This window comes from Dromiciops gliroides, chromosome 6, assembly GCF_019393635.1.
Source record: "Dromiciops gliroides isolate mDroGli1 chromosome 6, mDroGli1.pri, whole genome shotgun sequence".
NCBI lineage: Eukaryota > Metazoa > Chordata > Mammalia > Microbiotheria > Microbiotheriidae > Dromiciops > Dromiciops gliroides.
Genome location: NC_057866.1, coordinates 136431023 through 136450679, shown reverse-complemented (window position 1 = coordinate 136450679; position 19657 = coordinate 136431023). Strand labels below are relative to the sequence as shown.

The 19657-nt window shown below is 32.2% G+C and overlaps 1 protein-coding gene across 10 annotated transcripts in view; it reads left to right on the top strand.

Annotated features, from left to right (window-relative positions):
• Nucleotides 1-19162, top strand: part of EPHA5 (EPH receptor A5) — a 522081-nt gene extending 502919 nt beyond the window's left edge. For 8 of the 10 annotated variants that reach the window (XM_043970528.1, XM_043970532.1, XM_043970530.1 and 5 more), the window contains 2 exons: nucleotides 6798-6953; nucleotides 14503-19162. In XM_043970528.1, the coding sequence (XP_043826463.1) occupies nucleotides 6798-6953; nucleotides 14503-14608 (262 nt within the window). In that variant the 3' untranslated portion in view covers nucleotides 14609-19162. Of the gene's footprint in view, nucleotides 1-6797; nucleotides 8587-8988; nucleotides 9032-14502 lie in introns of those variants that run through there. The other 2 variants (XM_043970531.1, XM_043970534.1) reach the window with 2 other exon arrangements.
• Nucleotides 19163-19657: the final 495 nt, after the last annotated feature.

The window sequence follows — 19657 nt, the reverse complement described above, 5'->3', positions numbered from 1 at the left end:
TGTAAATCCTTCCAGATTTTTCTGATAGCATCTTGTTTCTCATTTCTTATAGCACAATAGTATTCCATGATAATCTTATTCCACAATTTGTTCTGTCATTCCCTAATTGATAGACATCTCAATTTTTATTTCAAATTCAAACCTAGTAATGGTATTACTAGGTCAAAGAGTATGCATCCATCCAATAAATAGTGAGTTAAAGAAATTTTTAAAATATGGTTATATACAGCTTTGATTATTTCACCTGAGAATTTCATATCTTTTGATGGCACTTATTTTAACAAATTTGACTCAGCTCTCTAAGTATTTGAAAATGGAGGACTCTCAGACAAACTTGCTTCAAATTTTTTTCACAGCTACTAATGCTAACTGTATTTCCCTACATCCTATTCTTTCCCCATGAAATTTACTCTATTTTGTATCTTCTTTTAACCTGCCCCTCCTCAAAAGTCTTTTGATTCTGACTGCTCCCTCCTACAATCTGACCTCCCTTCTATCTCCCCCCTCCCCTTATCCCTTTCCACTCCTACTTTCCTGCAAGGTAAAATCAATTACTATACCCAAAAGAGTTCATATGTTATTCTCTCTTTGAGCAAATTCTGATGAGAGTAAGGTTCACTCACTCCCAAGCACCTTCCCCAATTCCCCTCCACTGTATAAGCTTTGTCTTGTTTCTTTTATGTGAGATACTTTACCTATTCCACATCTCCTTTTCTCTTTCTCCTAGTTCATTCCTTTCTCACCCCTTAATTTTGTTTTTTTTTTCATTATTCATTCATTCATATATTTTTTGTTTAGGATTTCATTTTTCCCAAATTACATGTAAAAACAAATTTTAACATGGATTTTTAAAACTGTGTTCAAATTCTCTTACTTCCTCCATCCCCAGACCCCTTTAAGAACTCAAGCAATTCAATATAAGTTATACATGTGTAGTCATGCAAAACATTTCCACGTTAGATAGGTTGTGAAAGAAAACAGACAAAAAACACTTTAGAAAAAGGAACTAACAAAAATTATGCATCAATCTATATTCTTATACCATGAGCTCTTTCTCTGTACATGGATCACATTTTAAATAAGTCCTTCAGAGCTACCTTTGATCATTGTATTCTTTTTCTTTTTCTTTTTTTTTTTTTTTTGTGAGGCAATTGGGGTTAAGTGACTTGCTCAGGGTCACACAGCTAGTAAGTGTTAAGTGTCTGAGGCCAGATCTGAACTCAGGTACTCCTGACTCCAGGGCTGGTGCTCCATCCACTGCGCCACCTAGCTGCCCCTTGATCATTGTATTGCTGAAAATAACTAAGTCATTAACAGCAGATCACCTTACAATATTGCTATTATTTTGTATAAAGTACATTTCACTTTGTGTTAGCTCATGTCTTTCCAGCTTTTTTCTGATAGTACCCTGCTCATCATTTTTTTAAATAGTATACTACACTTATATAGTACTTTAAAGAGATATTTCCTTACAATAAACCCATGATGTTGATTATTAAAACAATAATAATAGATTACATTTATATAGTACCTTATACCTGACAAAGAGTTTTCTTCACAGTTACTATTGCTCTTTCCCTGCATCCTATTCCCTCCCCATGATATTTATTCTGTTTTCTATCTTCTTTCACCCTTTCCCTCCTAAAAAGTGTTTTGCTTCTGACTGCCTCTTCCCCCAATCTGTCCTCCCTTCTATCACCTTCCCTTCCCTTAACCCTCCTACTTTCATGCAGGGTATGATAGATTACTATACCCAATTCAGTATGTATGTTATTCCCTCTTTGAGCCAAACCTGATGAGAGTAAAGCTCACTTACTCCCCTGTACCTCCCCCATCTTCCCCTTCACTCCATAAGATTTTTCTTGTTTCTTTTATATAAGATACTTTACCCCATTCCACCTCTCCCTTTCCCTTTCTCCCACTGCATTACTCTGACTCCTTCATTTTATTATTTTTAAAGATATCATGTCTTCATATTCAACTCACACATGTACTCTCTGAGTATTACTCTCTGTGCATTCAGCTACCCTAATAAGGAGAATGTTGTTATGAGTTACAAATATCATCTTCCCATGAAGGAATATAAACAATTTAACCTTTTAATATCCCTTAAGATTTCTCCGTCCTCTTTACATTTTTATGCTTCTCTTGGGTCTTGTATTTGTAAGTCTAATTTTCTATTCAGCTCAGGTCTTTTGATCAAGAATACCTCAAAGTCCCCTCTTTCATTGAATTCCCATTTTCCCCCTAAGGGGTTGTACTCAGTTTTTCTAGGTAGGTGATTTTTGGTTGTAATCCCAATTCCTTTGTCCTCTGGAATATCATATTATGTGCCCTATAATCCTTCAATATAGAAGCTGCTAGATTTCATGTTTACCTGACTGTGGCTGCACCACACTTGAATTGTTTATTTCTGACTGGTTGCAGTATTTTCTCCTTGACCTGGGAGCTCTGGAACTTGGCTATAATATTCCTGGAAGTTTGCATTTTGGGATTTCTTTCAGGAGGTGATCAGTGGATTCTTTCAATTTCTAATTTACCTTCTGGTTCTAGAATCTCAGGGCAATTTTCCCTGACAACTTCTTGGAAGATGATGTCTAGCTCTTCTTCTGATCATAGCTTTTCAGTCCAATAATTTTCAAATAATCTCTCCTGGATCTATTTTCCAAGTCAGTTGTTTTTTCAATGAGATATTTCACATTGTCTTATATTTTTTCATTCTTTTCATTTTGCTTTATTGTTTCTTGAATTCTCATAGAGTCATTATATTCCATATTGCTCGATCCTATTTTTCAAGGAATTTTTTTGTTCAGAGAGCTTTTATACCTCCTTTTCCATTTGGCCATTTCTGTTTTTAAGGCACTCTTTTCCTCATTGGCTTTTTGTACCTCTTTTACCATTTCACCCAGTCTGTTTTATAAGGTATTATTATCTTCAGTATTTTTTGTGTCTTCTTTACTAAAGCTGTTCTTTGTTAAAGTGGGGCACTGCTTCCAGGATGTAGGGTGCACTTCTGCAAGATTGAGGGGGTTTGAGCTGATATTCTCTGAGATACTTCTAGTTATTTGTAAGTTTTTAGTTTTTCCAAGGTGGTATGATTTAAGGAGAAGTACGTTCACTACTCTCCTGGCTTGTGTTCTGGCCTACAAGTAACCACAGGCCTGATTTTGTGCCCTGGAACTATGATCAGAGTCCTGCTCCACTGTGGCTGCAAGGTCTTGTGTGCTTGTGGTCATCTGCCATCTTGCCACCCAAGACTGTCACCAGGATCCAAGTATGGGCAAAACAACAGAGTCCTGCATCACTGTTAGCAAATAGAACCCTGTAATCTCCTTTTGGACAACTGCTTGACCCCCTGACCATCTGTGGGATGAATTCCAGAAGCAGTTGCTGCTGCTGCAGATAGAGAACTCATGAGGACTTTTCCTGATTTTCTGGAGTCAGGTCTGAACTGGGTTTGGATTTGTGCCAATGCAGCTTGTGCTGAACTATCCTCCACTTTCACCCTAGTGTAACAGACCTTTGCTGCCGACCTTCTAATTTGTCTTTAGCTGGAAAATTATTTCACTTTTTAATTCCATTGGTTCTACAACTCCAGGAATTGTCTTATGATATTTTTGGAGGTATTTGGAGGGGTGTTGGGGAGAGGTCAGGCAAATCACTGCCTTTCCTCAGCCATCTTGTCTCCACCTCCAATATCTAATATTATTATTTCTTCTTTTTAGATGGGCAAAGTAAGGCAAAGAATGGTAAATATAATGACATAGCTAAATCCTTCGAGGCAAAACTCAAACTCAGGGCTTCTTGAACACAAGTTTTGCCCTGAGCCATTTAGCTGCTTTCTTATATACTTATATTAAAATATTTGGAAATTATATCCAAATATGCATAATAGTCATGTGTCAATGGGTGTGTGTGTGTGTGTGTGTGTGTGTGTGTGTGTGTGGTGGGGGGATTACTTTTCTAGGAGGTATGAAAATCAATTTAGTGGAAAACTTGTGATATATAGAAAAGCTGTTGTTTAGTTGTACCTAATTATTCTTGAACTTATTTGTGGTTTTTTTGGGAAAAATACTAGAGTGGTTTGCCATTTTTTTCTCCAACTTATTTGACAGATGAGGAAACAGGCAAACAAGGTAGTCATTTGCCCAGTATCATACACTTAGTAAGTATCTGAGGCCAAATTTGAATTCAGAAAGATAAGTTTTCCTGACTCCATGCCCAGGACTCTATCCACTGTGCCACCTTGCTACCCATTGCAAAGCTACCTAAGCAATTAAATATCTTATCTTTGTTATATCTGAGCGATTACTTTAAAATCTTTTCCTATTTATCTCAGTATTAAGAATATTTTATAATACTTTGAAAAGAAATTATTGCCCACTGGGAATCTAAAAGAGATTATGGCCCAATTTTCCGCTTTTCTCATACTTTAGTCTGGGTGTGACTAAAGCAGATTCCCTATTATCTTAAAACTAATACTAAAATAAAATAAGAATCTCATCTAATATTGGAATAAAGTAAGACTCTCATCAGGCACTTGTTTAGTCATTTCAGTCATGTCCAACTCCTCAGGACCCCATTTGGGACTTTCTTGGTAAAGGTGATTTGCCATTATCTTCTCCAGCTCATTTAGCAAATGAGGAAAGTAATAGAAACATATTTAAATGACTTGCTATAAAGTTACACATGTGGTAAGTGTCTAAGGCCAGATTTGAACACAGGTCTTACTGATTTTAGGTCTAGTGCTTTATCCACTGTGCCACATAGATGCCCTGTTATTAGGCATTTAGCAATCAACAAAATGAATGTACTTGCATAGAAAAGATACTAAAAAAGGATATGATCCTTAACTCAGGTAGATACAGACCCTATTCCATCACTATGGGCCACTTATCTAATCAGCTGAGTAGGTTGTTTTGATTTACTCAAACTTAGGGCATCTGGTAAATCTGAAGCTCAGGGTGACTCCATGTTGGTGGGCCTTTTTATATCATCAAGAGAGTAGAAAACTATGTGAAACTCTGTATGGTCACCAGAATAATTATCAACCGTAAGGGCAAAGTTGCTTGAGCTTCCTAAGACCATCAGGTCATGGGAACATCTTCCTTGCCTTTTACAGGAAGAAAAGATTAGCTAGCATAGAAGGAGGGGTAAAACATGGTTTACACTGAACCTATCATAGACATGTTGGTGTTTGAGTATTTTCTTTTCTGAAATCTGTATTTTCTTTTATCCAGAAAGACTAGAGTGTTTTCTTCCCAAGAACACAACAGAATAGGTCATGTTTTGAAAACACCTTATATGACCATATTTACTTCTTCTTTCCTAATATATTCCCTATATATTATAACTTCCCTATTGTGGCATGTTCCTTCAATTACCAGAAAGGTAACAGCAGTGAGATCCTAGAGTTACATTAATAGCACATCAACATGAGTTCACAAATGGCATAAAATGTGTAAAGTAGGTTAAATAAGTATTTTCTATATTATCTGGAATTTGTTTACTAGGAAAAAAAGTCACCTGAAATAGAAAGCAAGAATGAATGTTCCATGTACCATTAACTCTCTGAAGATGCAACTGGAGAATGAATCTTATTAGCAATTAGTTTTAATGACATTTCCAACAAATCAGGAATTAAAAAGGTCTGAGATAATACCAAATATGAAAGACTTCTATATATTCTTATCTTTGGTAGTTTTGATTTGTTGACATCAGTTAATCACACCTGGGCATATAAAGTCTGCACAGAAAAGAAAATTAACAACAAATGATTCCTTATTATTATGGTTGTTAAGGTTTTATTTACCTTATTTTATATTATGGCTGCATTTGATAGCAAATGGTTCCCATTCAAAATTGACTTTTGTTTGCATTTTTTCTTTTTTTTTCTTTTCATTAGAAGGGTTTCTTATTCAAATGTCATTTCCCTCTCTATGATCATTAGAATTCCAATGTGGTTTGATATCATGAGATCAAGACAATCTGCTTTAATCTTTGCCTAGGGGTTTGACTCTCTTGTTTGTTTGTTTTTGATTCCCAAGTTCTATATGCAGAGCAATTTATTCTACTTAACATTATTCTATCAAACTGCATTAAAGTGATGGATAATTCTATGAATTCTAAAGTAATCAAGATGTGCTATATGCATACTATGTCTAGGTTTTTTATATTTTTAAAATTTTGTTGTTTTGTTTTTGTTTGTTAGCAAAGACCAGAAACAACTAACTACCTGGGACAATAGTCTCTGTAGATTATTCCTGAAATGAACAGTACCAAGAGAATATTACCAATGTATTTGAAAGATCTGTTATTTAATTGTGGATTCTTTCTAGTGACCAAAGATCACAGTTTTTCTATAATTAATAGATTAATCCTAGATTGTAGTTTAGGTGCAGAAAAGTTAAATAATTAGTCAAGGGCCACAAAACATAACAGTAAAGGATGAGACTTGAAAGTAGGACTTAACTCTTTCTAAAATGTGTATGAAGATTATCTAAAAGTGTAATATTTATGAATTCAAAAATTTCTCATTTATATATTGTATCTATATGCTGGGTTATGGATAATTACTTTGGATTGAATTCATTATCTTTATAAATTGAAAATATATTGTGTTGAATCCTAAAACTTTCTATATACATTTATTTTTTTTCCCTAAAAGGGAAAGGAGAACATATTTTACCTGCAAATGAAAAAAGTCATTGTAAATATAAAAACATCTTTAAATGGTTTAAAATACTAATATATTTTAATTATATAAAAAGTAATTCATAATTTTAAATGTATTTTAGAGTGTCAAACTTGTTGGCAGAACATGGTCCTCTGGGAACTGGAGCCTACAGATCAGTAGGTGAATGGCTGGAAGCCATCAAAATGGGACGGTATACAGAGATTTTCATGGAAAATGGATACAGTTCAATGGATGCTGTGGCTCAGGTGACCTTGGAGTGAGTAATTTTTTTCTGATAATTTTCACATTACTTGTGGGGAAAGCAATTTTTTTGAAAACTGGTATGGATGGGTCCAAGAAAGATCAAATAATCTTTTTCCATGCTCAACAGCTTCCAAAGAAGCTTCATCTCTTTTAGTCTGTGTTGTTGTATACCAATAAATGCATGGTAGAAATCAACTTGAAGTCAATGTCACATATCTCCAGTACATTTGCTTCTTTACCTTAAACAAATAGCATTTGGGTTTGAATAAATGGAAGACTATTTCTCTAGTATAATGCTGCTTTGTGTTGTGAAAAAAAAAAAAAGATGTTTTTTTCTTGACACAGTTTTTATACTGCTATATAAAATAAATGTTACATGAATGTAAATACAAAAAAAAATGTAAGCACAATTGGTATGACTCGTCCTATGAAGTGAAAAAAATAAGGGACTACACCTTGTCATATTGACTTTGTGTAATGATACCTAGGTAACATCTAATAATAAAAGCTGATGTTTTCTCATTGGATTGGTAGATGGTGCACATTTGCATTTTAATAATGCAAGAATCCATCAAATGCTACCTTTGCTTAGTTATTTGGTGCAAGCTCTGTAAAACCAATTGTGTCCTTTTCTGTTTGCACGTAAAAGATTAAAATGATCAAATCCTATGAAATAAAAATCACTACAATTAACTGGTGAATTCCCTAATGTCATCTCTTAGAATTTTATTATATTTTCTGTATGTGCAATTACTTTAACTTTATCTTTGATATTTATTTTTAAAATTGGCCATTATTAGGGTAATTCAGTTGTTTTTTTACAGTTAAATTATTAGTTATGAAATTTAATGGTAAATTACCATAAATCACTTGTTTTGAACAGATTGTGCCATTTATAAAATTCCATGTTAAAATAACATTAGTGAAAAGGGATTAAATGTAGATTAGCAATTATTTTTCAGTTTGTGGTTTTAAGAGTTACCTGGGATAATAAGAGATAGATTAAGTTACTTGCCAAGCTTCACACAGCCAGTATGTATCAGATTTAGAACCTGAACCTAGGTCTTCCTTCGTCTAGGGCATTGCTTAGAAGACAAAGTTGCCCTAGAACACAAAAATCACCAATATAAGAAAAAAAAAGAGATTAAAGAAGGGTGCTAAAATTATCCCAACCACTATATATGCCTCATATTCCATCTTCCACACACTTTCACACTAAGCATTCTCTTACCAACCTCATAATCTTAACATTATTGCACTGCTAACTGTGGCTAAGATCATGTAATTCTCACAGCTTCAGCATTCTCATATCCTGAACCCATTATTAAATGGGCCAAAAATCTGTTTCTACTATTCCCAAATTTCCCCTCCCCACAATACAGAAACAATAGCTACCTAATCTTATACAGAATATATACATTCTTAGTTAGTCCTGACCATATAGGATTTGTCAGTGATAATTTGCAAATAGTAAACTAAAAAATTTATTGATAATTTAAATAAATTTATATATGATTGCTATTTAATTTTCAGTAAAAATGTTACTTTAGTTTATTAAATTCATTATTTGTCATTTTATATTAAAATGATATTGTAGGTATTTCTTCTACCCATTGTCAGATGACTTGTAAATGTATAATAAAATTATTTGCATTAAATGATGTCTCCTTTTGTCATTAAAACTGATGAATATTTAAATATTTTTAAATTCATGGCCTGTCTACTGATCCTTTCATCATTGAATTCACATTAAATAATCTTGCAACAGTTTATAATATCTTCTTTTCTTCCTTGGGGTCCCATTCCTTTTATTTAAAAAATGTTTTATTTGGATCTTTGATATTTTCCATAGTGTTCTCATTTTATTTTTTTCCCTTAATTTCTTGCTTTTTTTTCCTTAACTGCCCATTTCTTCCTGTCTCTTTTCTGGATATATATTTTTTCCTTCCTATTGAATTCCTCTTTTGCAGCTTTGGTTCCCTGCCTGATTAACTACTCTTGACTGACTTTCATATTCTCTTCATTCTTGCTTTATTCTCTCTACCCAGTTACTCTCCTGTCTTTATGTGTCCTTGATGCCTGGGTGGAAGATTAAGGTAAAATTGAGGCTATTCAGAGAACTACTCAAAGATCTTACTAATTATGTTTTTTGTTGTCGTTGTTGTTGGGCTCAATAGTAGTTAGATTTGGAGGGTCCAGTGATAATAAGGAACCTTGGGAGTCCCCATTCACAACACTGGAATGATAGCCACAGATGACCATGAAGAAATATTTGTTATGTGAAAGCATTTGCCTAAAACTCAGATCCTTTTTTTTATTTTCCCTTTTCCAAATACCCTTTCCTAATTTCTATGACCATTTTCATTGCAATAGAATGCTAAATAACAAATAAAAAGAAATGAACAGGTTAAATATATTGTCAAGATTAGAGGTGGAGAAATATACTCATCCATTCATATTGCTGGTTCTTGTTCAAAAACTCAGCCAGATACTCCTAAAATTCCCAGCTATTGGTAATATTAGCTGGGAAATCATCAAAAGGAACAAAAAAACTTTTGTGAATCAAAGAATCTGATTTTGTACAATCATCATTTATCATGTACATAATATTAATATTTATAGGGCCTATCATCAAAGCAAAGAAACGACTACACAAAACAAACAAATAAAATGTTATGTCCTGAAACACTGTCAGGCTGGGGAGGAAAACAAACTATATTTTGAAAGGTGTATTTACAACGGTCCTCAATCAAGTACTTTCAAAATATAGTTTGTTTTCCTCCCTGGTCTGACAGTGTTTCAGGACATATATATATATATATATATATATACACACATACATATATACATATATACATATATATACACACACATATACATATATGTGTATGTGTATATGTATATACACATATATGCATGTGTATATGTATGTATGTGTGTGTGTATATATATATATATATATATATATATATATATATATATATATATATGAATGATAATTACACTCCAAATGAAATCCCAACAAGCTGTCAAAAGCCAATCAAAGAAAATAGGAATTACCTTGCTCCATCAAACCCAGTTTTAGAGAGAGCCTAGACATGGAACATACCACTGTTTATAACATCACTGGGTCATAGGATTAAGAGGTAAAAGAAATCTTAGAAATCATCTATCTCAATGCCCTCATTTTAGAGGTGAGGAAAGGGAGTGCTGAACTAGGGCTTATATTAGCAAATTTCTTTACTTAAATCTAAGTATGTAGATTGTTGTAAGTAGAAAAAAGAGAAATCTTTTGACTCATTTCTTTGTTTTTTTTTTTCCTCTGCTCAGTATGACTGTGGTTCTCAGCACCTAATCTTGCTGTTTGATGATATAAAGTATTCATATGAATAAGAACCATGGCAATAGCAAAAAACATGTAGTCTGTACCACAATAAAGAATTGTAGTCCTATAGTGCCTACAGGGGAATTTTGTGCTCTAGAAAAATTGTGAATGGAATCCAAAGATGTGAGTTAAGGAAAGAATAGCAACTTGCTTTCTGAATTGCCTATCAGACCTATACAGTCAACTTTTGATTATTTGGATAATAGAGCTAGTGTCAACACAGATCAAAATAAATCATGGACAAAGACTGTATACTCAAAGAAAATGAAAGTGATGATGTGTTACATTTATTTTTAAGTGTGTGTATTTTATATTGTTAAGCTGTACATGCTTTTATATACTGAAGCCAGATATTTGGTATGAATCATTTCAGCTCCTTTACAGCAGAGAAGCATCTTAATTGAGAATGATAACATATCTACATATGCACAGTATTCTACAAATTATAAATGTGGGTATAATCCTCTAGGAACTTCTCATCTAAATCAAGAAAAAGGTGGGGTAAGTGTTCCCCATCAACTAGCTCTGATTCCTAATGCAAATAGATTTATGCTGCAGTCTCAATACACAATTTATATCAACCTGAAAATTTTATATTGTCCAATTTGAAGATGTAACTGTGGTGAAAGACTCAGGAGATACTGAACTTTAATGTATATGTATTTAATCATTCTCCTCCCTTCTTTTATCCAGCCATTGGTGGTGGGTCTAGTGAGAACTGATAAGCTTCAGAGCTATATAAAACAGAAGGGAGAAATACAAGTAAGGTTTATGGATAATCCACAAACCAAATAAGTAATTTCTGAATAATGAAGAGTTGACTGAAAAATGAATATAATATATTTTATTTTGTTTTTCCTGCTCTGTCTCTTTAGAAACTTAAAAATCAAACAGCCTTCTGTTTGATTTGAAGTAAAATAATATTCTAGATTATCATATGAGATGGTTTCTGGATTTAATCCCACCCAGGGTCAATTTATGACCTTCATACGTGTTCCCAAACTTATGATACAATGTCATTTGAGCTCAAATTGTACATTATGTAATAATGTTATTCCTACAGTTGAAGTCATAAGCCTCTATTAAAGTACACTTCTTGTATTCCTTAAAATTGGCCTCTAAAATAAAGCCTAAATGTTTGATATGCTTTGAAGAAGAGATTCTAATTCTCTGTGATCAAGAAAGCTAGAACTATAGCCATTATTCATATAAAGTTACTAAGGATAGTCAATCTTTTCAGGACATGAAAGTTTTTTAAAAATTCAAATTATATACAGAATTGAATTGAATCCCATCTAGGGTAAGTCACAAAAATAAGTCTATCTTTATCTAAGACAGGCAATGTTATAAAGCCAAAAAAAAAAAAAGATTAACTTATTACTGTATGTAAGGTGTCAGCTGTCTAACTCCATAGTGTAGTCATGTAGTTCTTTAAAAAAAAACAAAACACTTTTGGTATTGGGTAAACAGAGTGTACTTTAAGTTCTTAAGGAGAAAAAATAATTTGTTACTTTGGGGCTATTAGGTACCTTTGTGCATATATACATTTTTCAATGTCTTTCTTCTTTTCTAGAAAATGGACTCCCTACCTCACAGGGTTGTTGTGAGGAACGTGAAATAATGTATTTATAGGAGTTTGTTAAATTTTGAGTATTGAATAACATTCAGCTATTAGTTGTATTGTTACTATCTATTAATGTTATGTTGAGGTTTTTTTTATATCTCCATAAAATATAGCATCTGTGAAATTCCTTTTGCCACTGGCAATTATAGAACTCTACTTAATCTAACTTCTTAACACTTATTAACATATAATTTAAAAGATTAGATAAAATGTATAAGAAGGAGCTAGATGGTTTTAGGAATAATGATTTATAGAGTTTTAAAATGATCTTTTCTCCCTCAAAAATTCATTTACGTTTGCTAGACATACATTTTACATTAATCAAACAAATGATACATTTGCATAATATAAGACTGACAAGTCATAAAAACCTTTTTGTATGATATATCCTGTATTCACAAAGAAGTAAGTAAAGTTAGCATTCACTCTAAAATTCCCATAAATCTGATATTTTGTGGCCAAGTGGAAAGAGGTCTCCCCTTATCTGACTCATATTTTCAAAATAATTGATATTATTTTTTAATATACATAGGTAAATATAATGAAGTATCATAGGATTATAGTTGTCATTCAGTCATTTTTCAGTTGTCAGACTATTCTTGAGCACTTTTGGGTTTTTCTGGGCAAAGATACTGGAGTGGCTTGCCATTTCCTTCTCCAGTTCATTTTATAGATGAGCAAACTGAGACAAACAGAATTAAATGCCTTGCCCAGGATCACAGAGCCAGTGTCTGAGGCCATATTTAAACTCACAGAGGGGAATTGCCTAACACTCTATATACTTTACTCCCTAGCTGCCCAGCATTACAGTAGGAGAGATGAAAAGTACCTCAGAAACACCCATTTTCCCTGTCTCTTTTTAAAGTGAAGTAAGCATAAAATTTGGTAGTTACAATTAAAATGAAAAGTCATACCTCAAAAAACTTGCACTGTACCATACTGATCCAAGTATTTATTATTTTATACTAGAGTATAAATCTACTTTGTTTACAAATGGAATTTTAAGAACTCTTTTGGGAATGAGAATGAAGATTAAAGAGATTTTATCTTCTATACCTGATATTATGGTCCTCATGTTAATACTTTAGATCCTAGTAAGTATAAATACAGATAATTTTTTAATTAATTATCTTTCTTTACCTGGTAATGATTTATCAGGGAAACCAATAACTTTTCATCCCCAGTGAGAATTTTTTTTACTACTTATAATAGACACTTCCTGTTACACATGCATTAAAGGAAGCAGAATAAAATTAAATAACTATGAATATTACTATTTATGGCATCTGCTTGAACTAATTCAAAGCTAATATTACAATATCTTTTCATTCTTCTCCAAGATTTTATAATGAAAATTGTTAATTGTGGTATTTAAGATTTCTAAATTGTCAACACCTAATCGACCTTCATTATTATGCCATTAAAAATGGAGTGTTAGTTTTACACACAACAAAAATTATTCTAAAAATTTTTAAAAAGAATTCTGAGAGTAACAAAAATGTGTCATTAAATATCCCTTTGAATTTTCTTCTCTATTACATATCATACTCATCAAAAATAGAATTTTCCAAGGATTTCACAGGTTCATGGAATTTTTAAGGTGACAAAGTTATTTAAACTTCCCCAATTCACATATTAATTGTTCTCTGAGGAATGACAATCATTATCCAACAACAATAGAGTTAATGATTGTCTTATGATATAATCTGCAAGAACTGTGAGATTGATTTCTTGTTCCATTCATAATGTTCTAGCCTGGTATGTTAATATGAATATCTCTACTGTGCTTTTGATTATTAATGTTTATTAACAGGTGAACATAACTAAAATGCTCTTAGTTGAAAATCTTCCTGATATCATGTAATCTTTTAATGTTCTTAATGTCAATATATTTTACTTGTTATCTGGTAAAAGAAGAAAGCATTCACATTCCATTTTCCATGTTAAAAACAAACTTTTAAATAATATTTTAAAGTACTTTAATTATCAATATATATTAGTCTTAATAACTGTTATTAAATATGTATATCTACTGAAAATATGTCAGTGCACTTTGTCAATGCAAAAAACTATTAAATATTTAGGTAAATACAAAATTGTATAAATATATCCATCCAATGTCACTTAACCATGGAGTTTGTTCTTCAACTTCCTATCCAGATATGAGGAAAAATGTTTTCTGCTTACTTCTTTTAGCAAAAATGTCCTTCATAAGGCCACATTTTTAAAAATTGTGCAAATTTTGTTCTCTTAAATTTATATATGTTTGCATGTCAAAATTTCATGCAGAATGTTAGAAGTACCTCTGTGTGTGTGTGTGTATGTGTGTGTGTGTGTGTGTGTATGTGTGTGTTACCAAAATAATATTTGCCCAAGGAAAGATTTTCCAGGCACAATTTTGAAAATTCAACCCCCAGAGTATAACATTGAGACTACAATCTGTTTCTGCATAACATGTTTGCCACTTTCTCAGTGCAAAAGTCAGTGTGAAATATTGAGGTATACAACGAATTGAATAAATATATCCACCCAATGTGTGCTTTCTTCATGCAGGGATTTGAGACGACTGGGAGTGACTCTTGTCGGTCACCAGAAGAAGATAATGAACAGCCTTCAAGAAATGAAGGTCCAGCTGGTAAATGGGATGGTGCCATTATAACTCTGTTTTGATGTCACTTCCTCAAGTGATTAACTCTGCACTTTGTAAACTAGCCGTGAGATTTATTTTGACAAAAAGAACAGGAAAAAAAGGAAAAGGTGATTTTATAAGCTAACACAAGCAAAGACCTTAGCCACAAAATTTGTAACCAGTATTTGATGAAAACATCCTTTACTTTGTCTTCATTTTCATTTTTTTCATGAAGTAAAAATACAAAATTCATGTAACAAGGAAATGGTTACTACGGTTAGGTTAACCATTTTCTTATGCTTCTGCAAAAACAAAAACCTTTCCACAACACTTTGTATATGGAATATAAATATATATAAAGCACCTTTATATCCTGAATTATGGCAGCACATGTTAATACTTCCAATGACTTACTTGAATGGAAATGGTTTTGTGGCCATTTGTGGGCTAACAAAAGCTGCAGTTTACTGAAGTTTACTTCAAGTCTTAATTGTCTACAAAATTGTATTGAAGAGCAATATGATTAGATTTTTTTCTTAATAGATATCTTGTTTTGTAAATTTAAAATGCTGTTACACAGCATTAAGTTATAGAGACTAGTGTATAAACATATTGCTTGATTAATGCAAATACAATACAGGGTGTATATTTATTTTTCTGTGTTATAAAATTGGGTTTAGTTTGCTCTTCTGGAGATTATTACTGAAAATGTCTGTATATAATGTACAGTTTGCTACATACCCAGGTACACATTTGGGATGGGGGTGGAGGGGTAATAATGGGGAGTCAGTGTATGCTCTACTCTGCTTGTATTCTTTGCCTTTGTTTTGATTCTAGAAATGTAGAGCAAGTTTTAGTCATTTAGAATGCATATAAGAGAAGCAAGAGTACAACTGAAAATGAAACAAGTTTGTCTTTTCCTCCCTCTCTCCATGTGTCCAAATGGCATTAAATCTCTCTATCCACTAACAGAAAATGTCTATAAGATTAAATCCCCTTTGGCTTTTTAAAAAACACTTTGTGATATCTGTGACAATGCAGTTCTTCTAGCCATTAATCTTGCTCCACCATAAGAAATTTCACCTTTTGGAATCACTGAAAATATCTTGTCAGGCAAAGTTGACACCAAAGGGCACATTGTCAGTGGGATGTAGAGGGATTTAACTGTGCGAGTTCCCATTAATGTTGTTAAATCCATAGGCATAGCACTAAGCATTTACCCCTAAGTGTTAATCCTTTGTAAGCAGTGCCATTGTGGTGCTGCCACAGTAATTTCGATATAAAGGCAGCACCAGGATAACAACAAGCATATATTTTGCTCCAGGATTTCCTGTGACCTAAGTCTTCCAAAAATTGTATTTGCAGATAATTCGTTATTCATATAGTAACTCCAACTCTGATTCTGCTATGTGATAATGATGCTTTGGGGAATGGAGTTCTGTAGCAGTTATGTACATGAAAATACATAATTTTGTTGAAAAAAAATATTCAGTGTTATTTCAAAGGCAAGAAAAAAATGTCAAATGTATAAATCCAAGAAACCACATCTGGTCATGACTGGCAATAGCAGATGCAAAACAATCTATGATTGTCCAGAAAAATCTTTGAAAGCGTGGTCATGCAAACTGGCTTACCTAAAAATGTAAACATTTTAATTTTTTATTTTTTGCCTGATCATACAATTACATTACTAGGAGGAATCTATACATGTAAGGAGGACAGAATGGAACTGAGATACAGCCAACTCTAGACCTTTTTAAAATTTTCTTTACCCCTTACTACTTACTGTGACATAGCCATTTGGCAGGTGGAAAAAGGAGGAAAAATATATGATTTACAAATGGCTAACAATGAATTTAATGATCAAGAGTTGACTGTGTGATCTTTCCATATAAACTTACTCCATTTATATTTTTGGGCATTTAAGGTGACAGTTATAAAGTTTACTATATTATTTTTTCCTCTGGGAATAAATTTCATAAGCTATAGTCATTAACACTTTTGTGTCATTTCAAATGAGGGAAATGCACTTTGGACAATGTATTTTTTTAAAAAAATAATTGAAATGTTAACTGTTGGATTTGTCTAACACTGAATCTAAGTGTGGAAAGTATCAATTGAGAAAATGTTAATCTTTGTTAAAAATATTTGACCATTTTATGTTCCTTAATACAATCCCCTTAATGGTAGGACAGCCACACAAGTACTTTGGATCCAGAGAGTAATTTCCAAAATGAAGTTGACTTAACTTTATTGATTTAAAGAAAATTGCCAATGTAAAGGAAAGGGGATGGGAACTTCATGGTGTCAAGAATTACAATTTGTAAAATTATACATCTATATATATATATCTATATATATAGAAATCTGTACTATATATTTGTGTGTATATGCACGTATACATACATACAATCAGCTAAAATATTTCCTACTTGCATATTTTTTATAATCATTTGAATTAGTTTTTAGAGGAGGGAATCTTTATGAGTGTTTTAAAATGTCCACATAAATACCAAGTTCATCCTAAGAAACCAGCTTTGCACAAGCTTTTTAAAAATTGTCAGTTTGGCTGGAAAGAAGAAAGAGAGGTTTTCATCATAAATCTGTTATTGTCTTAAAAATAAGAACAAATGCCTTGCTAATGCATTTGTTCACCCCTGGACATAGCACCAATTGGAAAGGTGCCAAACTCATCTATAAATGTGAGAAATGGATAAAGGAAAAGAGTTGGATGGGCAGCTTTCATGAAATGCAGTGAGGCAGGAAGACCAGGAGAAGGTTTGACAAATCTGGATGGTGTGATTCCTCATCTTATTGTTTCATTTTGTCAGCCACCAAACCATCTCAAATAAAATTGAGACATGATAGTTTTAGCACATAAAAGAGATTTGTCAAAAATAAATAACATTATTAGAGCTGTCAGTAGAAATATCTTTTGGGTATTTTTATCTTCCTAACTGCTGGACTTTGTAAAGTAGTAACCACTGGGAGGAGACAATAGCCCACCAATATTTGTTGAAATATCATAATTGCTATTTTATCCATCAGAGCATGATTTTGACTTCTGCCTTTGGCTCAAATGTACTATGGCATATCTGAGTTGATACTTTTTGAATGGTAAGGCATGTCAATGTATATATACAATGTAAGGGTTTGGGTTGTTTCTTTTCTTTTTCTGATTTTTTTTAATATTTCTGTAAAATACCTTGTCCTTGCTTACTGTACATTGAAATCAAATACGTATCTATATAATAGAGTGCTGAAAGTTAGGCAATGTTGTGGGAATTGCATTTCCAGTAGAATTTTAAAACATAAGGTGGGCCAGCTTTAATAACTGCAGCTATTAGAAGAATGAACTACCAAACAAAAGAAAGTAACCTTCATGCCCTTAAATTTATGTAAAGAAATTGGAAAATACTTTTTAATATAGCATAATTTTTAAAAGCCTCTCAGTTTCATTTGATCATAATTTTGCCCAAATAAAGTAAGACACAGGAAGTAGAGAATGAGAAATTTGCCTTTCAAAGGCATTTTTTGATATATCCCAATTTAGTGCATAGAAAGTAAAAATAAGTAAGTTTAATATCAAGTATTATTCATTTTCTAGATAATTATATTATTATTGTTATATAGTTAATTGAGCTCATTTATTCATACTAAACAAAAAAATGAAAGCTAAGCACCATAGTTAGCAGTCTTTTCTGTCATCTTTGGTAGATGCCTAATCTAAAATCAAAATAAATTCATGTACAGTAAGATAATGATGATGTAAAATTATCAGAAATAAAGCGTTAGCTTTACTTAGAGTTTATAACTGCAATAAGTGAAAAACATTTCTTTTTTTTTTTAATTAGGTTTGGGTTTCTTGGGTTCAACTCTCTAGTCCAGCTGGATTACATTGTCCAGTACATTTTGCTGCTATGGTAATGTGTCAAGCATTTGGTAGATAATTAAATTATTTTTCAAAGCATTATTATTCATCTGCAAAAGAGAACCTCATTAAAAATGACTAGTCAAAGATTCTTGTTCAGGACAACCTCTAATTATATTGCTTTTGGAAGACATCACTTAACATATAAGACCTGTTTGACAACCATCAGATGCAAAATTTATTTAATCCTTCTATATAAGAGGAAAAATTAAGGTGACAAGCAAATTAGTGCTAATTCATTATTGAATATATATATATATATACACACATTAATGTATACACATATATTAATTCACTATATATGTGTATGTATATATAAACATTAAAGAAGTCCCATTGGTCAACAGATTGTGAATTGTTAGACTACTATAGTTTTACAATTAGTCTTGAACAAGTATAAAAATTACATGAATAGCAGCCTGAGAGTTACATTTAGTCTCAGTCTTTGATTAATATTTTCATCAATATCCTTTGGTGCCATGCAGGTCAAAAGTGATTCAGTCCACATTTTCATAGTTTATCATAGCCAATAGAAAAGTTCAATTTCTTGCCTGAAAGTTTAACTTGTAGAAAGCATAGATATAGTATTGCTGTATTTATTTCTTTTTTTAATTTGATGTTCTGTGTGCATTTTGTTTCTGTACATGTTTTTGTAGTGTAAGATATGAAATTTTCTATTTTTTCATAAAAATAAAAAAAACCTTTGAATACAGTTAAATCCAATTGTCATGCTTGATGTAAAAAGAGCTTTCTTTGGTCTCCATTTTAATTATTTAGGTTATATTCATTCCATTTTTTTTCTATTTTATATGTAAGATTGATTATCTACAGAACCACCATTCATTTATGAATTTGATTGCTTTGAAATCTAACATCTATTAGTTTCAGAAACACATTCATTATTCTCCATAATAGGTCACTCCAAATACTTAATTTTTTCTAAACTGGGAATGATACTGAGATCATAGTTCATGTTTACAGTCGGCCAATAATTTAATTCGGGACTCTAACAGGCACTTGGTTGGCTAGTTGTCTATATAACCAAAGTCAATTATTAAATAGTAATTGATCCAAAAATGGTGATTAAGGGAAGTTGGGAGAAAAATTCCCAATGTGACCTCAACCAGAAGAAATATCATAGGGTAGAA